Source organism: Mobula hypostoma, chromosome 20 (assembly GCF_963921235.1).
Source record: "Mobula hypostoma chromosome 20, sMobHyp1.1, whole genome shotgun sequence".
In the NCBI taxonomy this organism is placed as follows: Eukaryota; Metazoa; Chordata; class Chondrichthyes; order Myliobatiformes; family Myliobatidae; genus Mobula; species Mobula hypostoma.
Genome location: NC_086116.1, coordinates 7,462,165 through 7,482,502, shown reverse-complemented (window position 1 = coordinate 7,482,502; position 20,338 = coordinate 7,462,165). Strand labels below are relative to the sequence as shown.

Genomic DNA, 20,338 nt, shown 5'->3' with positions numbered 1-20,338 from the left:
TAACATGGACCTTAAATTAAGATATCATGTGTGAATTACCTGATCTGTACAGTCTATCCAACCACTTGATACGGCTTTTGGTGATTAGATAAAACTATATAACTGCTGCCAAGGTGCAGCTGTTTCTGTTAGCATAACTGCACCATTTTGATTGGTGTCACCAGTGTTATTAACTATTCGTAAATTCAGTGAGGGAAAGATGAGATAAACTTCTAACCTCGGTCATCTCATTCTCTACGATGTGCTGTACTGGGATGGAACAGTAAGAGTAAGGCTATTACAAGACCAGCTGTAAGATTGGGGCGGCATGGTAGCGTAGCAGTTCGCACAACGCAGGCGACCCAGGTTCAGTTCCAGCGCTGCCTGCAAAATCTTTGTACCTCTTCCCCGTGACCATATGTGCTTCCTCTAGGTGCTCTGGTTTCCTCCCACAGTCCAAAGAGCTACCGATCAGTAGGTTAATTGGTCATTGCGAATTGACCTGTGATTAAGCTAGGGTTAAATTGGAAATTGCTGGGTGGTGTGGCTCAAAGGGCCTGTTCAATGCTGTATCTCAATAAATAAAATGAAAATCAGAGTTCAATCCCCACCGAAATGAGGAGTTTGTGTTTTCCCTGTGATAGGGTTGCCAACTTTCTCACTCCCAAATAAGGGACAAAAGTAGCAGTCAAATACGGGACACTTGTGTTCACCCCGAGAAAGACTCCCATGACCATGAAGCCTTGCGCGGGCACCTGTGTGCACATGCATGACGTGCACATACGTGTACATGCCGACTTTTTTTCCTACAAATCAGTTTTGGTTTAATCTTCCCAACTACACTGTACATACATTATTTCTACTTTATATATGGCTGTGAATTTATCATATCATTCCTGCTTTTACTATATGTTAGTGTTATTTTAGGTTTTATGTGTTATTTGGTATGATTTGGTAGGTTATTTTTTGGGTCTGGGAACGCTCAAAAATTTTTCCCATATAAATTAATGGTAATTGCTGCTTCACTTGAAACCTTTCGTGCCGAAATGGTGTAATAAGAACGCTTTACCTTGGCGGGGGAAATACAGGACAAGGGTGGTCTGTATGAGGCAAGCCAATTTAGCCCAATATATGGGACAGTTGACAACCCTACCCTGTGACCACCTGGGTTACCACTGGCCCTGCCGTTTTCTCCCACATTCCAAAGACATACCATTAAGGTTAGAGAATTGCTGGCACGCTGGAAGCATGGCAACACTTGTGGGCTGCCCAGTACAATCCTCACTGTTTTGATTTGACACAAACAGTGCATTTCACTGTTTCAATGCACGTGTGGCAAATAAAGTTAATCATTATCTTTGTTCTCTTCTCATATGGCAATCGTACAAAGAGAAACCATTAACAACGATTGAGTGAATAACAATACCTGCACAATTACTGGCTTGTACCAAGGCAGCTATGTTGAAATGCTGTATGGAATAGTAATTCCTGAACACGCTGGGGAGGACAGTGTAAACTTGCAATGCAGGAGCTTCTTTTGGGTTTATTTCTTGTGAAAGTTGTATGCAAATGTTTTCTGTGACTTGCATATTATGGCTGGCTAGAAGAGGAACAATGAAATGATTCAACTGCAATGGTGTTTAGAGTATCAAATTAGTGGGGTGGTGGCAGAAAAACAGGTGCATTTTCCTTCACACTGCTAAATAACTGAAAGTTAGCTTAACCGATTTTTTTTAAAGAAGTTGCGTATGCATTCAATGCAAGTTCCTACAAAATAAGATGATTGGTGGAAAAACTGGCTATCCTGAAAACTTTAATTATACTTCAATATCGATGGATGTGAGGGTTTGATTTTTTTTATTATAACTTCCCCCCACCACCCCGTAAATGAATCTACTGTGCCTTAACCGAAAAAGCTATGCATAATTTGAAATATGATAGTTCTGAGGAACTCTGATCCTTGAGGGCCTAATGCCTAATTTGCCTAACTTTTCCTGACAGCAATACTTCAATCAACACAAAAGAGGCATTCTCAGCAGGAACTGCGTGGATTTGAGTTCCAGGTAACTACTTGTTTGCTTAAGTCCAAAGAGTTCTGTCAAAATGTAAATGAAATTGCAAATATCAAATTGCAACTTAATAATGCAACTTTGGATTTGCTGAATAAGCATTTAAAAGATTCAGATTCTTGTAAAAGGTTGAGATATTTATCCATCCAGCTCCTGAACCATCATGGAAAACCTGACTCACCTCAAAGCTGAATTAACTCCACAACCCTTATAACCATATAACAATTACAGCACAGAAACAGGCCATCTCGGCCCTTCTGGTCCATGCCGAACTCTTACTCTCACCTAGTCCCACTGACCTGCACTCAGCCCATAACCCTCCATTCCTTTCCTGTCCATATAGCTATCCAATTTCACTTTAAATGACAACATCGAACCTGCCTCAACCACTTCTGCTGGAAGCTCGTTCCACACAGCTACCACTCTCTGAGTAAAGAAGTTCCCCCTTCTGTTACCCCTAAACTTTTGCCCTTTAACTCTCAACTCACGTCCTCTTGTTTGAATCTCCCCCACTCTCAATGGAAAAAGCCTATCTACGTCAACTCTATCTATCCCCCTCATAATTTTAAATACTTGTATCAAGTCTCCCCTCAACCTTCTATGCTCCAAAGAATAAAGACCCAACTTGTTCAACCTTTCTCTGTAACTTAGGAGATGAAACCCAGATAACACTCTAGTAAATCTTCTCTGTACTCTCTCTATTTTGTTGACATCTTTCCTATAATTCGGTGACCAGAACCGTACACAATACTCCAAATTTGGCCTTACCAATGCCTTGTACAATATTAACATTACATCCCAACTCCTATACTCAACGCTCCGATTTATAAAGGCCAGCATACCAAAAACTTTCTTCACTACCCTATTCACATGAGGTTCCACCTTCAGGGAACTATGCACCATTATTCCATGATCCCTCTGTTCTACTGCATTCTTCAATGCCCTACTATTTACCATGTATGTCCTATTTTGACTAGTCCTACCAAAATGTAGCACCTCACTTTTATCAGTATTAAACTCCATCTGCCATCTTTCAGCCCACTCTTCTAACTGGCCTAAATCTCTGCAAGCTTTGAAAACCTACTTCATTATCCACAACTCCACCTATCTTAGTATCATCTGCATACTTACTAATCCAATTTACCACCCCATCAACCAGATCATAATGTATACGACAGCGTTAGACCCAGTACAGATCCCTGAGGCACACCACTAGTCACCGACCTCCAATCTGACAAACAGTTATCCACCACTGCTCTCTGGCGTCTCCCATCCAGCCGCTGCTGAATCCATTTTACTACTTCAACATTAATACCTAATGATTGAACCTTCCTAACTAACCTTCTATGTGGAACCTTGTCAAAGGCCTTACTGCAGTCCATATAGACAACATCCACCACTTTACCCTCATCAACTTTCCTAGTAACCTCTTCAAAAAATTCAATAAGATTTGTCAAACATGACTTTCCACACACAAATCCATGTTGACTGTTCCTAATCAGGCCCTGTCTATCCAGATACTTATATATACCATCTCTAAGAATACTTTCCATCAATTTACCCACCACTGATGTCAAACTCACAGGCCGATAATTGCTAGGTTTACTCTTTGAACCCTTTTTAAACAATGGAACAACATGAGCAATAGGCCAATCCTCCGGCACCATCCCCATTTCTAATGACATTTGAAATATTTCTGTCAGAGCCCCTGCTATTTCCACACTAACTTCCCTCAAGGTCCTAGGGAATATCCTGTCAGGACCCGGAGACTTATCCACTTTTATATTCCTTAAAAGCGCCAGTACTTGCTCTTCTTTAATCACCATAGTTTCTATAACTTCCCTATCTGTTTCCCTTACCTTACACAATTCAATATCCTTCTCCTTAGTGAATACCGAAGAAAAGAAATCTCCCCCATCTCTTTTGGCTCCGCACATAGCCGTGCACTCTGATTCTTTAAGGGACCAATTTTATCCCTCACTATCCTTTTGCTATTAATATATTATTATTTTAACCTTTCCTTTCAACCTAACAGGAACATAAAGATTATGTACCCTCAAAATTTCACCTTTAAATGACCTCCATTTCTCTATTACATCCTTCCCATAAAACAAATTGTCCCAATCGACGACTCCTAAATCCTTTTGCATCTCTTTAAAGTTTGCCTTTCTCCAATCAAAAATCTCAACCCTAGGTCCAGACCTATCCTCCATAATTATATAACCCTTGTAGACTCACTTCCAAGAACCCTACAACTCAGTATTATTTACCCTTTTTATTATTTGCAAAATTTGTCTTATTTTGGATGTTTGTCAATCTGTTATTTACAGTTTTTCATAATTCTATTGTATTTCTTTATTTTTCCTGTAAATGCCTGCAAGAAAGTTGATCTCAAGGTAGTATATGGTGACATGCATATACTTTGATAATAAGCTTACTTTGAAATATAAAATACAAAAATACTCTGACATCCTGTTTAAAATTATGTATTTTAAGCCTAATTTTGAAAGTAATTATAATTGTTTTTCCATTCTATAGACACTGGATGAGATGGCAGTAATTAACTTTTGTTGCCCTGTTAAAGACTTTTCCCGTTAACAATGGGATTCTTCCGAGCTCCTTCAGCTGTGGGTTGTTGGGAGCAAAACTAGTGTGTAAACAAATGGATACCAACTTTGGTGTTCTCTGCTTTCTTGTGTTGTTAGAAATGTGTGTTCAAAGTAAAGTTATTAGCAAGGTACACATTCTATTCAATTCAAGTTTGTCATTGAACCATACATGAATACTCATGAATAGAGGCAAACTAGACAGTGATACTGCAGGGTCAAGATGCAAGGCACAGTACCAACAGTCACACAGCACAAAGCGCACATAACACATACAAGATAGCAAGCACATACAGCTATTAGTAAGATACAGCCATGCAATAGGAGTCCAAACTCGAGCCATCAATGCAGCAAGAATCTGCAGTCAACCACAATAGAGCTTGTCTTCTGCTGAGTAAACACTGGGGGTATGGGGGCAGGGGGGGCAGCTCCGACTCCAGCCTGGACACCACACCACACCCCCGCCCATGGAGTGCACCGGCTCCAAAGCCTCTCTCCCAGGTAGCTGTAAACAGGCGACATCACGGCTTGAGGCCTCGTACTCACTACAGCCGAAGCAATGCAGCTCCCTTGCCATCTGCCAGTAAATCAGTGAATTGAGCTCACGGCACTCCACATTAACAATGTCCGAAAAGATCTTGCAATCCCAAAAAAAGCAACCACTTGCTATTTGGCTGTCGGCCTCCTTCGACTCAGGCAGCAGCACAATGCACATCTCCTTCACTTTCTCCACCAACGATCAACTCTCCGATGGTGTAGACCTGCAGTACTTTAAGTTCTTAATGTTTAGCTGGATCTTACGATCATTAAAAATGCATTTAAATATGAGCGCAGCGCCTTTTGTTGACCCCATAGAAGCCGCTGTGACTAAACGCGCTGCCATCTTACAGGATATAAGTCACCATATACTTCAGTAGAAAAGGAAATACAATAGAATCCATGAAAGTTGCACATACAGGTTGATAAACTTCCAATGTGCAAATACAATAATCGATAAATATTGCTGAGAGCACATGTTGTCGAGTCCTTGAAGTGAGTCTGTAAGTTGTGGAATCCATTCCGAGTTGACGCGAGTGAAGTTATCCACAATAGTTCAGGAGCCTAATGGTTGAAGAGTACTAACTATTTTTGAACATGGCCCATTCTCAGACAAATCTTTCAATCCCATTCCCTCCCATAGTTTCTCGTAGCCTGTTCTGTCTCACCTACTCAAATCGCCTTGATCCTCCTCGCTTATGCTAGCGGCAATTCACCATAGACAATGAACCTGCTGGCAACAAAATAAGATGCTGGAGGAACTCGATGGGTACGGCAGCACCTGTGAGGGAAGTAGGGCAGTTAACATTTCTCCCATCTTATGGTGCTCCGTATTCCAGCATCTGTGGTATTGTGTGTCTCTAACCTATCGGCCTGTCTTTTGGGATGTGGGACGAAACTAGAGCACCTAGAGGAGAAAGTACAAACTCCACACCAACTGCACTGGGAACAGGGGTCAGAATAGATGTGAGACGGGCTCTACCCAGTGCACCATGGTACTGCTGCTTTTACTAACACTCTGCCTAGAAATTGGACAAGGGAAACAAAACGTGCCCTGTGGTGTTATGAATAAACCATGAAGGATGGTCTGTGCATGTTTTGAAGTCTGTGCCCATTTGCTGTAATGTCTTCCTGACCCTTGCAAGATGGGAACTAAGCACTTTATTAAAGTGAAACACGCAAAACATTAGAGGAACTCGGCAGTCAAGCAGCATCTATGAAGGGGAATAAACAGTTGACATCTTGAGCCAGAATCCTTCAGCAGGACTGGAAAGCGAGGGGGAGAAAAACTGAATAAGGAGGTTGGAGAGGGGAAGGAGTACAAGATGGCAGATGAGAGGTGAAGCAGAAGGTGGGTGGGTTGAGGAGGGGGATGATGTGAGAAGCTAGGAGGTCATAGATGGAAAAGGACTGAAGAAGGAGGAATCTAATTGGAGAGGAGAGTAGGCCATGGGAGAAAGGGAAGGACCAGAGGGAGGTGATAGGCAGGTGAGAAAAGGGGTAAGGGGGGAGCCAGAAAATGGAATGGAAAAGAGATGGGGGAGAAATTACTGGAAGTTAGAGACAGCATGTTATGTAGATGTAATGATGTAATCTGTGCCCAGTGCTCATTAACTAGTGAGGCAAACTTGGTCAGGAAGTTGTTCTGTCACTTTCAGTTACAACTCTCAAATGGATTGTGACCCTCAAAAGTTGTATAAGTAGGTGGCAGATGGCCTTTATATTTTATAATTACTTCCCCTTTCCCTCTCCTCCACCCAGCTGCAGCCGTTGTAATGCACTCAAAACCACCTTGCTCACCAGGCACCCACCCAGCTCAGGTCTAAACTATTCTGGGTACAGTGTGCAAGTCACAAGGCATTGACCAGTGGCTTCAATGCCACCACCACCCACAGAGACTTGGGATCCCCATTGCCCCGGTGTCACTGGTGACATGGAGGGGTGGTTCTCTATCTGGAGACCCGTGAGAACCACCGTTTCCCTTCCAACACACCACTCTGCCTCAATCCAATTTCCCCAAATTTCTCTTCTACCCCCCCCCAATCTTTTTAATTACCTCTCTCGTGGAACTATCTCTTTAAAAGTGCTGACTGAGTTGGCCTTTTTTTGTGACAGTTACCGGTTCATTGTTCAGTCTGTTTGAACACTCCTAAAGATGGAAATCATGATAATGTCTTCAAACGCGGATGTCATAGTCATACAGTGGAGGAACAAACCCTTCAGCCCAACACGTCTACACAGTGTGCGCGCGTGTGTGTGTGTGTCTCTATATATTTACCCCTCAAATCCCCTTTGAAATTCCGTCGTCTCATCTTAAATCTACGCCTCCTGTTTACGATTATTAACAATGAAATGTACATTTATCTTGATTGCAACCGATTTGACATTGGAACTACTCACGGTGCACATTCAGTGTATCTGATGTAAGTGGTTCAATTTTAAGTTGAATTTTCCTTTGCCTAATTTGGTGTTACAAGTCTGGTTATAGTCGTACAGCAGAGCCCTTTGGCCCGTCTAGTCCATGCCATATTATTACACTGTTATTCTGCCGAGCCCTCCGTCCCCCTCCCGTGGTCAGGTGGTTGACTCTGGTTAGGAACTGTGCAGGTGCCTCTGATGCAGTGAGCCAGCAGACTTTTGCATAGGTAAATGAACAGCATGTGCACTGTTTATTTCTCCAAGCAGATAATGCTGGCAGCAGCTGCATCCGGCAAACGTCTCCAACTTTGAAACAGGCAAGTTTCTTGTCTGCAAACCACAACCCCATGCTCCCTTTTATTGCCTGAGAGCACTTTCATTAGAAGCCGTTTTCTTCCCCGGTGGTTAAGGTGTAGCTGAAATCTGAGTCCAATACTGAGCACTGTGTGGACCTGGCACTTCTGTGCAGGGGAAGGAGTTAACAATTCCTCATATCTCTATATCTCTATATCTCTATATATCTATATCTATATCTATATCTCTCTATATCTCTCTCTCTCTCTCTCTCTCTCTCTCTCTCTCTCTCTCTCTCTCTCTCTCTCTCTCTCTCTCTCTCTCTCTCTCTCTCTCTCTCTCTCTCTCTCTCTCTCTCTCTCTCTCTCTCTCTCTCTCTCTCTCTCTCTCTCTCTCTCTCTCTCTCTCTCTCTCTCTCTCTCTCTCTCTCTCTCTCTCTCTCTCTCTCTCTCTCTCTCTCTCTCTCTCTCTCTCTCTCTCTCTCTCTCTCTCTCACACACATATTCTCTGAAGTAGCTTCACGCTCCACTTCATTGGTTCTAATTCTTCACCTTGCGGTTTGTATTTGCTGTTCATTCATCCTGTTGGCCAATAACATCACTCATTTCTAGGCTGTCACATCCTGATTTTCAGATCTTTTTCTCCCTATAATCCATTATATGAAAGGAGCTGAGGTCCTGTAGTTTTGTTCAGCCTATGCTTTGGAAAGATTTACATACTTTTTAGGTGGAAGATGGAAGATCCTTCTATGTGGGACACTAAATATTTGGGGATTTGCCACGAGGGAGGAAATGTCGACTCAGACCATGAGATGCCTGCGTCAGGCATTTTCATGCCTTACAAGGCGCAGATTGGACGCCACTCCTCACACAAACACATTGCCACAGCTGAGGCTCGAACTAGCCACCTTCAGATCACTAGACGAACACCTTAACCACTTGGCCACGTGCCCAACACTGTGGATTTACCACAGTGCAGGGTTATCCATAGTTTTCCCAGTATTGGTGTCAGTATCAAACACTGTCACTGCTTCCTCGAGATGTGGGGAAGCCAGGTACTACACAGCCATTGAATCGCTCTTATGATTGCCACAGCAACACTCACTTGTTCTATTCTTCAACCAATGCACTTAGACAGTCAAAGAATAAAACTCCCTGTCTTCTGCCTCACCTCTCAACTCATGAATGTGATTCCCCGCCCCCCCCATTGTAGCTCAATGTAACTTGTTACATGCCAAAACAATGCTCTGATGTACATACCCCATTTAGTGGATGGTTCAAATCCCACAGGAGTTACCTGAACATGGAACACTACAAAACAGTACAGGCCATTCGGTCCACAATGTTGTGGTGACCCTGTAACCTCTAAGATCAGTGTAATCCTTCTCTCCTAAATAGCCCTACATTTTTCTGTCATCCATGTGCCTAACTAAGAATCTCCCAAGTGTCCTGCGCATATCTGTATCTACCACCACCCCAGGCAGCTTATTCCATGCAGCCACCACTGTTTTTTTAAAAAAAACCTCTGACATCTCACCTGTACTTTCCTCCTCAAAATTCTGCCCTTTGTTCAAACTTCACACTAGACCAGGCATAAAGAGTTACAGCACAGAAACAGACCCTTTGGCCCATCAGATCCTTGCTGACCATCAATCACCCATTTACTCTAATCTTGCAGTAATCTCATTCCTTCCACATTGTCATTAACTCCACACCTCCCCCCCCCACCAGATTCTACCACTTGTACGCACTAGGATGACACGATTTACAGTGTAACGTTAATCTACCAAATCTTTAAAATGTGGGAGGAAACTGGAGCAGCCTATAGAAGGCTACTTGGTTGCAGGGAGAAGATGCAAATAACATGCAGGAAATGCCTGAGGTCAGGATCGTAACCCAGATCTTTGATGCACGAAGGTGCACTTGACTAGCTGCTCCACACTGCTGCCCATTTTAATCCTTCAATTGGAAATAGTATCAATCTCACATGGGGAGAAAACAAGGTGATGGTGGATACAGAAATTGTGGGTTATGAGTTGTACAGAATGCAGTGAACAATCCTGTAACCACAGCACCGTGATCTAAGTTTGAGTCTAAGGTTTGGCCTCTTGTCGCATGTAACCCTGATACCCCCCCCCCAGACATTTCATCATCCCTGCCAAAGCCTGGGGAATCTTGTCAAACCAGTTTCATGGAAGTTTCTGGGTTACTGTCATCTCTCGTGCTGGTTGTTAGCCCTTCCCTGCCTTGGATAAATGGCTACTGTTCAATCACCTCTCATTGGAGACATCCAGAGCAGGTTCACAAGAATGATCCCTGGAATGAAAGGCTTAACCTGTGAGGAGCATTTGATGGCTCTGGGCCTGTGCTCAATGGAATTCAGAAGGATGAGAAGGAAGTGGGGTGGGCGGGGCGGGAGGTCATTTCATTTAAATCTGCTGAATATTAGAGGATACCCACAGCTGCATGGGGAGGAGGCTTCATTTACTTGTCCTTCAGGCCACAGGAAAAGGCTCTGATTGGATGTTATGATGCTGGCATTCATGGTATTAGTCCTTACAAATTCCCCCCATGGCAAACTTCTGCCCAGAACTCAGTGAAACACTTGAGGATCTTTATGGCTACCGGGACAAAGAATGTGCCTCCGGTAGGCACCATCTGCACCAACCTGTCCAGGGCCCTCTTACTGTCTGTCAGCGTTGTCCTCTCTTCCTTCCTCGTGCCTCAAAGTCCATTCTATAGGCAGCAACTCACCCCAGTAGCTGCAAGAGGTTGCTTGTATTGTAGAATGTCTCTTTAAGAATTAGCATCCAAGTTTGCAGCTGCTAGTCCAAAATACTGGCAGTTGTGAGAACTTCTAGCTAATCAGCAAACTATTCTGCATTGCAGCACTATGTCATACAGGGAGCCCAAAAATAAGCCTTACAATTGAAGCTCCTATCCCTTGCGGAACTTTCACAGTGATCCAGTGACGGAGTTTCCATTCGTGAAGCAGCTCGAGCACTTGTGTGGACCAGGTTTACTTTGCTTGCTGCATCATTGCACCAAATTATTCTGGTGTGCATAGTCCATTGGCACCCCTTGGTGGATGGAGTGTCGGAGCATGATTGGAGTACAGTACTGGTTCAGCCAGACTCCTCTGTGTTGTCTGGTATACACAAGCAAATGCTGTGTCCTCCCTCCAGTGGCAGTTGCCTTTGCCATACCATCCCCAGAAAAGGTCAAGATGTGGTATTTCCCCGTTTCAGAGACAGCTGCACATTTGATGTGGTCAATCTCAAAGAGAGACATTGGCTCATCTAGTTTATGTTCTACCAGACTCTCTCACTCAGCTTAACTGAACCTCATTAATACCACCTACATTTCCCCCTTATTTGCTTAGCTAACTTCCTCCAAAGTTCATCTGTGGAATTCCCTCTGCAGCTCTTGCTATGTAATTATTTCTATTTTGGAGTTTGGGCTTGACCTGCAATTAGTAATGACTCAAGTAAGAAAACAAGAACGGGCATTAGGAATCTGAGATTTTAAAAACTGAAAATACTGGCAACACTCAGCAGGTGTGGCAGCATGTGTGGAGGGAGAAACAGTCAGAGATTTCATTTGAAGAGCTAATGGAAAGCAACAAGCTAGTTTTAAGTTGTGAAAAAGGTTCAGGAGGACAGGTGATATCTTGGTTGCTGTACAAAACAGGACATCTTCTCAATGGGACAATGGGGGCAGTGAGGATTCAAATGAGGTGTGAAGTGTTGTGAAATGCAGGATTATGGGACGTCCTCCTCAAGTCAGGTTGTGCTAATATAGGGGGAACAACTGAAGCCAACAGAGGTACTCCAGAGAAAATAAATCAAGTTTGTTTAACCTCATGTTATAGCACATACTTTCTAATCAAAGCAACATCCAGGTAAATCAGTTATGCACCCTCTCCAAAGCCTCCACTTTCCTTCCCATAAGGGGAGTGACTAGAATTGAATGCAGTAGTTCAGATATGGCATAACTAGAGTTTTATAAAGCTGTCCTACTGTGCCCTGCTGCTATCTAGAAGATCCCTCTTGCCAAGAGTCACTTTGTTACTTCTTCCTGTCAAAGTTCAAAGTAATTTTACTATCGAAGTACATATATGTCACCATATACAACTCTGAGATTCATTTTCTTGCAGGCATCCTCAATAAATCCATAACAGAATCAATGATAGACCACGCCAACTTGGCTGTTCAACCAGTGTGCAAAAAAACAACAAACTGTACAAATAAAGAGAAATAATAAATAAATACAGAATAAACATCAAGAATGTGAGTTGAAAAGTCTTTGAAAGTGAGTCCATAGGTTGTGAGAACATTTCAATGATGGGACAAGTGAAGTTCAGTGAAGTTATCCACTTTGGTTCAAGAGCCTCTTGTTGAGGCGTATCAGCTGTTCCCGAACCTGAGGTGGTGAGTCTCCTGCACCACCTTCCCGATGGCAACATCGAGAAGAGAGCGTGACCTGGGTTGAGGGCATCCACCATCCCTGACGGTGGATGCTGCTTTCCTGCAACAACGTTTTGTGTAGATGTGCTCAATGGTGGGGAGGGCTTTACTGGTGATGGGCTGGGCTGTATCCACTAGTTTCTGTAGGATTTTCCATTCAAGGCCTTTGGTGTTTCCAGGAAACATGAGTCCCTCGAACAGAAAATCTTTAGTCACCTTGTATACAGATACTCCAACACCTAGTGTTACTTTATGTACTTTATCGATGTATATAAGCTAATCTTATGCATATTGAGCCACATTCAAACAGTTATTCATTGTGTTTTATAGGATTGCTTTAATGTTTATATTCATTTTCTTTTTATGCTCATTGTGCTGCATCAGATCTGGAGTAACAATCATTTCATTTTCCATACTGAAGAATGACTGTAAGCAATCTTGAACATAACTTCCTGACTCTTGAACTAATGTTAGACCTCCTCTTTGCTTTGTCTTGTACCTACAGCCTATCCAGTCTTTCCTGATAGTTGTATGCTTTCATTTTATGATGCAGGACTAGGGTGCTTGTTGCTGCTGAAGTGTGTGTGAGTGTCTTGTGTAATAACTCCATCTCTCCATTCAACAGACGGGAAGCTGTTGCAGAGAGCAGAGGCACAGAGTTGCCCAACCTGAAGCTCCTCGCCACACACTGCCATTTATTCAGCAAGGGAGGAACCATAGTTCAGTGACCACGCATGACTGCACACCATTACTTGGTAAGCAAGGGTAGTAGTGAACTTGCAGTAGAAACTTGTGCATTTAACAAAGATTTGACTAAGCTGTTCTATAATCTTTTAAGAGAATTTAACTCTGGGTGATACATACTGTATGAAACTATAGCAATTGAACTCATATTCAATATTTATGTTCATGGTTCCTGAGTGTCCCAAAGTGATAGGAGAGGGAGATGGTCATCCAGCCTTGCCAGAGCTGATCTTCTACCTCTGCTCCTCTGCTCCATTTGCCTGCATTATCCCCCGTATTCCAGAATTCTTTTAATGCTCAGAAATCAATTAATCTATTTTGAATAAACTCTATGCCTGATCAGTCACCTGGGAGAGAGTAAATTGGTCCCACTGAGGGCACAACACTCCCTCAGTATTGCTCTGGTATCTTTGTGACCCGAGAGTGGGGCTTGAACTGTGGTGCTCTGGGTCCCCTCTACTTGGAGCACATCACCACTCGGCAAGGCATGGGTGCATGACGCATACCTGGCTCTCCAGTCAATCTGCAGGGAAACTCAACGTGCTCGGGAAACTCAATGTGCTCGAGAAACTCAGGTTAAGCCGCTTCTGTAAGAGGAAAGGGTTGAAACCCTGTATTGCGACTGAGAATAGAGAGGGGATATGGCCAGTATAAAAGGGGGGGGAGGGGGATTGGAGAACTGAGGAGGAGTGAAAGATTATGGGCACATAGGGGAGGGGAGGCAGTAGAGTTGGGTGACAATGGCAGGTGGAGACAGACAGGGAGGGGAAAAAGAGGTAAGTGGGAGCCTAGAAAGTGAAGGTTAAAGATGGCTATTGGAAGGAGGTGAGCAGAAACATAAGATGCCACCAGTGCTGGACTCTAAGCCAAGGAGGCAAACGGGACCTGAACTAGATAGGGGAGAGGTGGGAAGGGAACCCTTTGGTGCACAAAGATTCATGTTTGGGACCAGTTTGAAGTGTTGTGTGACTGAGCATGTGACATTTTACCTGGTATTTGAAGACTGGAGTCAGTTGGTAATCTGTCCGGAGTAGAAAGCAGAATTGTTGCAGGTTGGTCAGTTGTTCGACGATGTAGCTTATTGTTCTCCAGCTGTAGGTAAACAAGTGATAGTGTGGTGTCGAGAAGGCAGTCACTGACAGGTAGCTTCACCAAACGACCATTGAAATCAAATTTCATCCCTGTTCATTCCAAAACTTTAGTGACCTCTGCATTCAGTTTAAACTTCAGTGACTGTGCTTTGTTCCTTGGTCAAAGTAAATTGTCAAAGTACATATATCACCATGCATTACCTCGGGATTCTTTTTCTTGCAGGCATTTACAGGCAAATAAAGAAATACAATAGAATTTATGAAACACAGTAAATAATAAGGATTGGCAAACAACCAGTAAGCAAAAGACAAATATGCAAATAATGAAAGAGGAAATAAATAATACTGAGAACGTGAGTTGTACTGTCCTGGAATGTGAGTCTGCTGGTTGCAGAATCTGTTCAGAATTGAAATGAGAGATGTTATCCACAGCAGTTCAGAAGCATGATGATTGTAGAGTAATAAATATAATATTGGGCTGTTGCAAGGGTGACTGCCATTTCATTCTTAGGCAGTCCCTCAGGATGGCAAATTACTAAAGTTCACTCCATTTCTGAGGTGACTGAGACCAATGTGGAATCTATGGATTCCATTCACAGACAGTGCAGGAGGTAACTGACTGGGTGGACATTTTGTGAAGTGATGTACATCTGCCATTATGTGGGGCTTCTGTGTGCTCTAGGTGCGCAACAGCACAACCTCGTGTATCCATAGCGCCCCAATCTCCACTTCCTCCGTCGACCCCTCCCCCACCCCGATCTCTTTCTCCATTGCCCCTCTGTCCCGGAACCCCTCCTCTGTCAACCCTCTCCCCACATCCGCTCCGGTCTCCATCGCCACCCCCCCTCTCCCCCGGGATCCCTCCGGTCTCTGTCACCATCCTTCCTTCCTCACCCTCCCGGTGGCCGCCACTGCCCCCCCGGATCTCCTCCTCCCCTCCCCACCCCCAGTCACCACTGCTCCTCAAGGACTTTCACCCCCAAATCGCCTCGTCTGTTGCCCCATCCTCCACCTCCCCCCCACTGATTTCCACCACTTGGGAGGAATCTCAGACTGAAGATTCCTAGGAGTCAACTGGAATACCCTATTTCTTCAAGGAGGCTTGAGCACAGCCATTGAATTGTTTCCTGTTAATCTTCTCTAATGGCAGAGCTAGATATAGTATCTGTGCATATATAATTACTAGTTAGCAACATAAGAGAATTGTGCACATGCTGGAAATCCAGAGAAACACAAAATGTTGGAAGAACTCAGCACCTCAGGCAGCACCTATGGAAGAGAATATACAGCCAGTGTTTTGGGCAGAAACCCTTGATCAAGACAGGAGAGGAAGGGGGAAGAAGCCAGAATAAAAAGGGGTGTGGGGGCAAAGTAGAAGCTGGCAGGTGATAGGTGAAACCAGGTGAAGGGGGAATATTAGAATATATTGGTGAATCTTACCCCAGTGTAACAACACCATATATCTGGCCTGGTGGTTCACAGTACTGTTTAATCCCTGAAGGTCTATGCAAAGTGTATGGAAGGTGTTTATTGCCTACCGAATCCAAATGACATTGAACTAAATTTGCAAGCTGCTAATAAGTCCACTCGTTGAAGATCTACAATTAACGTAGACAGTGGTGCAAGGGTGACCACTGCAAAGGTTGGGTGAGGAAGAGTATGTGGCTGTTCCAGGAACAACTAGTTTCTTCCCATCTATGATTTAATGATTGCTTAGGGAGTATCTCATTGAAACCTATTGAACATTGAAATGCTTAGATAGAGGGGACATTCAGAGGATGTTCCCAATAGTGGGCACAGCCTCAGAATGCAAGGATATCCCTTTAGAATAGAGATGAGGGGGCATTTCTTTAGCCAGAGGGAGGATAATCCACGGAATTCATTTACCACTGACAGCTATAGAGGCAAAATCATTAGGTATATTTAAAGTGGAAGATGATAATAAGTGGTTGTTTAATAAGGGCATCAAAGGCTATGTGGAAGTTGCGGGAAAATGGAGTTGAAAGGGAAAATAAATCAACCATGATTGAATAGTGGGGCACTCAATCGTGCAAATGGCCTAATTCTGCTCCGATGTTTTATGGTCTTAGAGAATAGTGTTTGTGCTTGTACAATTGCCACTTTAGCAGGTGTGTTGACTTAGAATAGAGATGAAAAGGAAGTTCTTTAACCAGAAGGTGGTGAATCTGTGGAATTCATTGCCACAAATGGCTGTGGAGAATAAGTTATTGGGTGTTTTTAAAGTGGAAGTTGGTAGATTCTTAGGAGTCAAAGGTCACGGGAAGAAGGCAGGAGAATGAGGTTGAAAGGGATAATTCAAGAATGATGGAATTGTAGAGCAGATTTGATGGACCAAATGGCGTAATTCTGCTCCTATATCTTATTGTCTTGACTAGAGAAGTAAGCATCATAACAATACAAGCATGGAAATGGGTCTTCCAACTCATGCTGACTAAGATGTCCAATTTGTCCTATATCCCTCTATTTGAAATGCCTCAGGCAATTCCTCTAGCAGCTCATTCCATATACGCAGCAGCCCCTGTGAAATGTAGCCCTTCAGGTCTCTCTTAAATATTTTTCCTCTCACCTTAAACTTTTGCCCTATAGCTTTTGCTTCCTTGGCAGGGGCGGGTGGGATGGAGGAGTGGGGTAGGGGAGAAGGCTGTGACTGTCCCACCCATCTATACTCAAGATTTTATACACTTCTTCCAGACCATAAGACTTGGGAACAAAATTAGGCCATTCAGCCCATTGGGTCTTTCTGTGTCATTTCATCATGGCTGATCTATTGTCCTTCTCATCCCATTCTCCTGCTATCTCCCCCATAACCTTTGATGCCCTGACTAACCAAGAACTTATCAACCTCTGCTTTAAATATAGTTAAGACTTGGCCTCTGGAGCCATCTGTGGTAATAAATTCCATAGATTCATCATAGTCTGACTAAAGAAATAACCCCTCATCTTTGTTTTAAATGGATGTCCCTCTATTCTGAAGCTGTACTAACTACAGGGAATGTCCTCTCCACATCCAATCTATCTAGGCTTTTCAATATTCACTCCGTTTCATTCTTCTAAACTCCAGTGAGCACAGGCTCAGAGCCATCAAACACTCTTCATGTTAACCTTTTCATTCCTGGAATAATTCTTGTGAATTTCCTCTGAACCCTCTCTTTTCTTAAATAAGGGGCCCAGAACAGCTCTCAATACTCCAAGCGTGGTCTGACCAATGCTTTATAAAATCTTAGCATTCCATCCTTGCTCCTTTGTTCGAGTCATCGCGAAATGATAGCGCACTTTCCATTTGCCTTCCTTACCACCAACTCAACCTGCAAGTTAACCTTTAGGGAATCCTGCACAAGGATACCCAAGTCCTCTTGCACCTCTAATTTTTGAATTTTCTTCCCATTTAAGGGTCACTCCTTAGTTTCCACTTCACCAAGGTGCAAAGTCCAAGCCATGAGCCTCCTCCATCTGTCTGCCCTTGGCCATCTTCTCTATTGTGCTCCAGGTGTAGTTATTCAGGGTCCTCATATCTGACTCTGTGGTATGTTGCCAAGTTGTCTTTGGCCTCCTATGTTTCCTCCGCCCTTCAGGGGTTCAATGAGGTGCAGTCTTGATGACGGAGTTGACCTGTCTTCTCATCATGTGCCCAATCCATCTCCGACATTTCTGCAAGGCTTTCCATGTAGATTCTCTTATCCTTTCTTACAAGTCTGTTCACTTTCTTGCTAGCTTCAGTGATTTCTAGTTGAAGTTTCACCTTAATACATGTTGACTTTGTATCTAACACTTAACTTGTTGGCTTTCGTCTAAGGCTGTCCATATTTCCTGCTGTATCCATTGTTTGTTGTTCTTCCCAGTTCAGTATTCTAGACAAGACTTGCTGCTCTCCTTGAAGACTGAGGCAATTTGTTTCCACATTGTTTACTGACACATCCTTGTCTAGGTCTTGCAAGGCCTGGAATCTGTTCTTAAACTGAATGGTGAATGCAGATCCCACACTGGTATCCTTGATCTTCTCAACATCAGACGTCTTTATGTATGTATTCTGGCCCCAGGCCTTCTCAGTTTGAGGTTTATCACTGTTACAACAAAGTGCTGATCACTTCCTGTATCTGCTCCTCTGGATCATTGCCACATACCATTGATCATCAAATAGTCATTCTGGTTCTTGTCACGTACGTTGGCCGAGCACCATGCCAATTTGTGGATTTCATTGAGTGGAAAGAGGGTCCTTCCTATGACCAGTTTGCTCCCAGCACAGAATTCCACCAGTCTTTCACTATTGCTATTTATCCATGTGTGCCTATGACCCTAGTGAAATGTGAGTTGTTATTTCCCACTTTGGCACTTCGATCTCCCATGACAATGATTATGTCATGGCGTGGTGTTAACGCCACCTCTGATTGCAGCTGTTCGTAGAAGGCGTTCTTTTCTTCAATGTCACTATCATTAGTTGGAGCACAGCAGTGGATCAGAGTCATGTTCATTTGCTTCACTTTCAGCCTGATTCTCATCAGCCTACTATTGATTGGTTTCCACTCCAGCAACCACTTCTCAATGTCTTTCTTCAAAATGACAGCTACACCATAGTGATGCTGACTATCCTCCCATTCTGAGTATAAAACTGTTTCACCCGTTGCTGCCTTTAGTTTGCCAGACCCTGTCCATCTACTTTCACTAAGGCTCAGTACATGTAGGTTGTAACAAGACATTTCTGCAGTTATTTGTCTAGCTTGTCAGTGTTGTACAAGAATACAGCCTACTGCACTCTTTTCCATAGATGCTACCTGGCCTGCTGAGTTCCTTCAGTGCTTGTGTATGTGTTGCTTGGATTTCCAGCATCAGCAGATATTCTCTTGTCAATGGTGTACAAGGTTCATACATTCCAAAAACCAATTTTGGCATTGGTGTTTGTGGTGTTCAGTGTTTCCTCCATCGTGCCAGCAGCTTCCTCATGCTTTTCATGACCGTCAGTCATCCAAGTCCCGGGTGGAGACTCAGGAATACCGTCACACTGAAATAGAAGGACTCTTCACTGCTGTTGCCATAACAATTTCTTTTTAACCAGTCAGGGTTGTTAGCCCTGAGCTGAAACCGTGAACCTGGAGCACTGGTGAACCACTCTTAGTCTAGCCTCTACCCTTTGACCTATTTAGCTTGGGTGACCCTACCAAGAGTCAAAGCACAAGACCCTGACTCCATCCAACATAGTTCTCTGGGTCACTGAGACATGCAAGGCTCAAAACATTATAACAAAATTGTTGTCGTCTTGGAGGCTGTACCCTATAACACAGGCTTTTGAGTCCAGACGAAATCCCCCTAGACCTCTGTACTTTCCCCAGCTCATTAGATGGAATGGATTTTAGACTGATTCTTTATTAATCATGCCAAGAGCAGTTCAGTCAACACTGGAGTATTGGTTTGCATTCTAAATCACTGTCATCAGGCTTTGGCATGCTTACTAGATACAGCATTCTTTCTAAATTATGATGCAAGTCCTTCTATCAAAATGTTGGTATTGTGTAAGAATGGAATTACAACATTGCTGATCAATAAGGAAACTGGTTGTGACATAATTGGGATAAATTATCCCATTTTGCACTGTCTATTAAATATTGTGTCTTTTTAAAATTTGTATATTTTGCAAAAGTGGCAAAATGATATGGTGTGGTCAAGCTCCTCTGTCCTTGAGATACAAATAATTCTTCCCTGTAACACTTCCAAACTGCTGGAGAAACTCAGCAGGTCAGGCAGCATCAATGGAAAGGAATAAGAAGCTGATGTTTCTGGCCAAGACCCTTTATCAGGGCTGGGAAAAATGGGGGAAGAAGCCAAAATAAGGTGTGAGGAGGGGAAGGAGTTCAAGCTAGAAGGTGAGACAAGTTCCCAGGGGGCACACATGGCTGTGGTAGCGAGCCTGGCAAAGCGCATGATCGAAGAATCAGTGCAGCAGAGATCACAAAGGGGCTTCCATGTGACCAACAGGTACAGGTTTTCTTGAAGTTTTTCAGGATGGTTTGACTGTTACATGAATAAACCTGTTCGCTTAACTTGTGGAAATGAGCTCTGAAAAAATTCATGGGGACGATTCAACTGAAATTAATTTTTCCTTTCACAGCAAGCAAAACCAGC

General features: G+C 43.4%; 1 protein-coding gene across 1 annotated transcript in view; it reads left to right on the top strand.

The window, feature by feature from the left end:
• The window catches only part of lrmp (lymphoid-restricted membrane protein), a 238,326-nt gene that overhangs the window by 157,426 nt on the left and 60,562 nt on the right, over positions 1 to 20,338 (top strand). The window contains exons 18-19 of the mRNA XM_063072318.1: positions 1,981 to 2,042; positions 12,994 to 13,123. Of these exons, the coding sequence (XP_062928388.1) occupies positions 1,981 to 2,042; positions 12,994 to 13,123 (192 nt within the window). The remainder of the gene's footprint in view (positions 1 to 1,980; positions 2,043 to 12,993; positions 13,124 to 20,338) is intronic.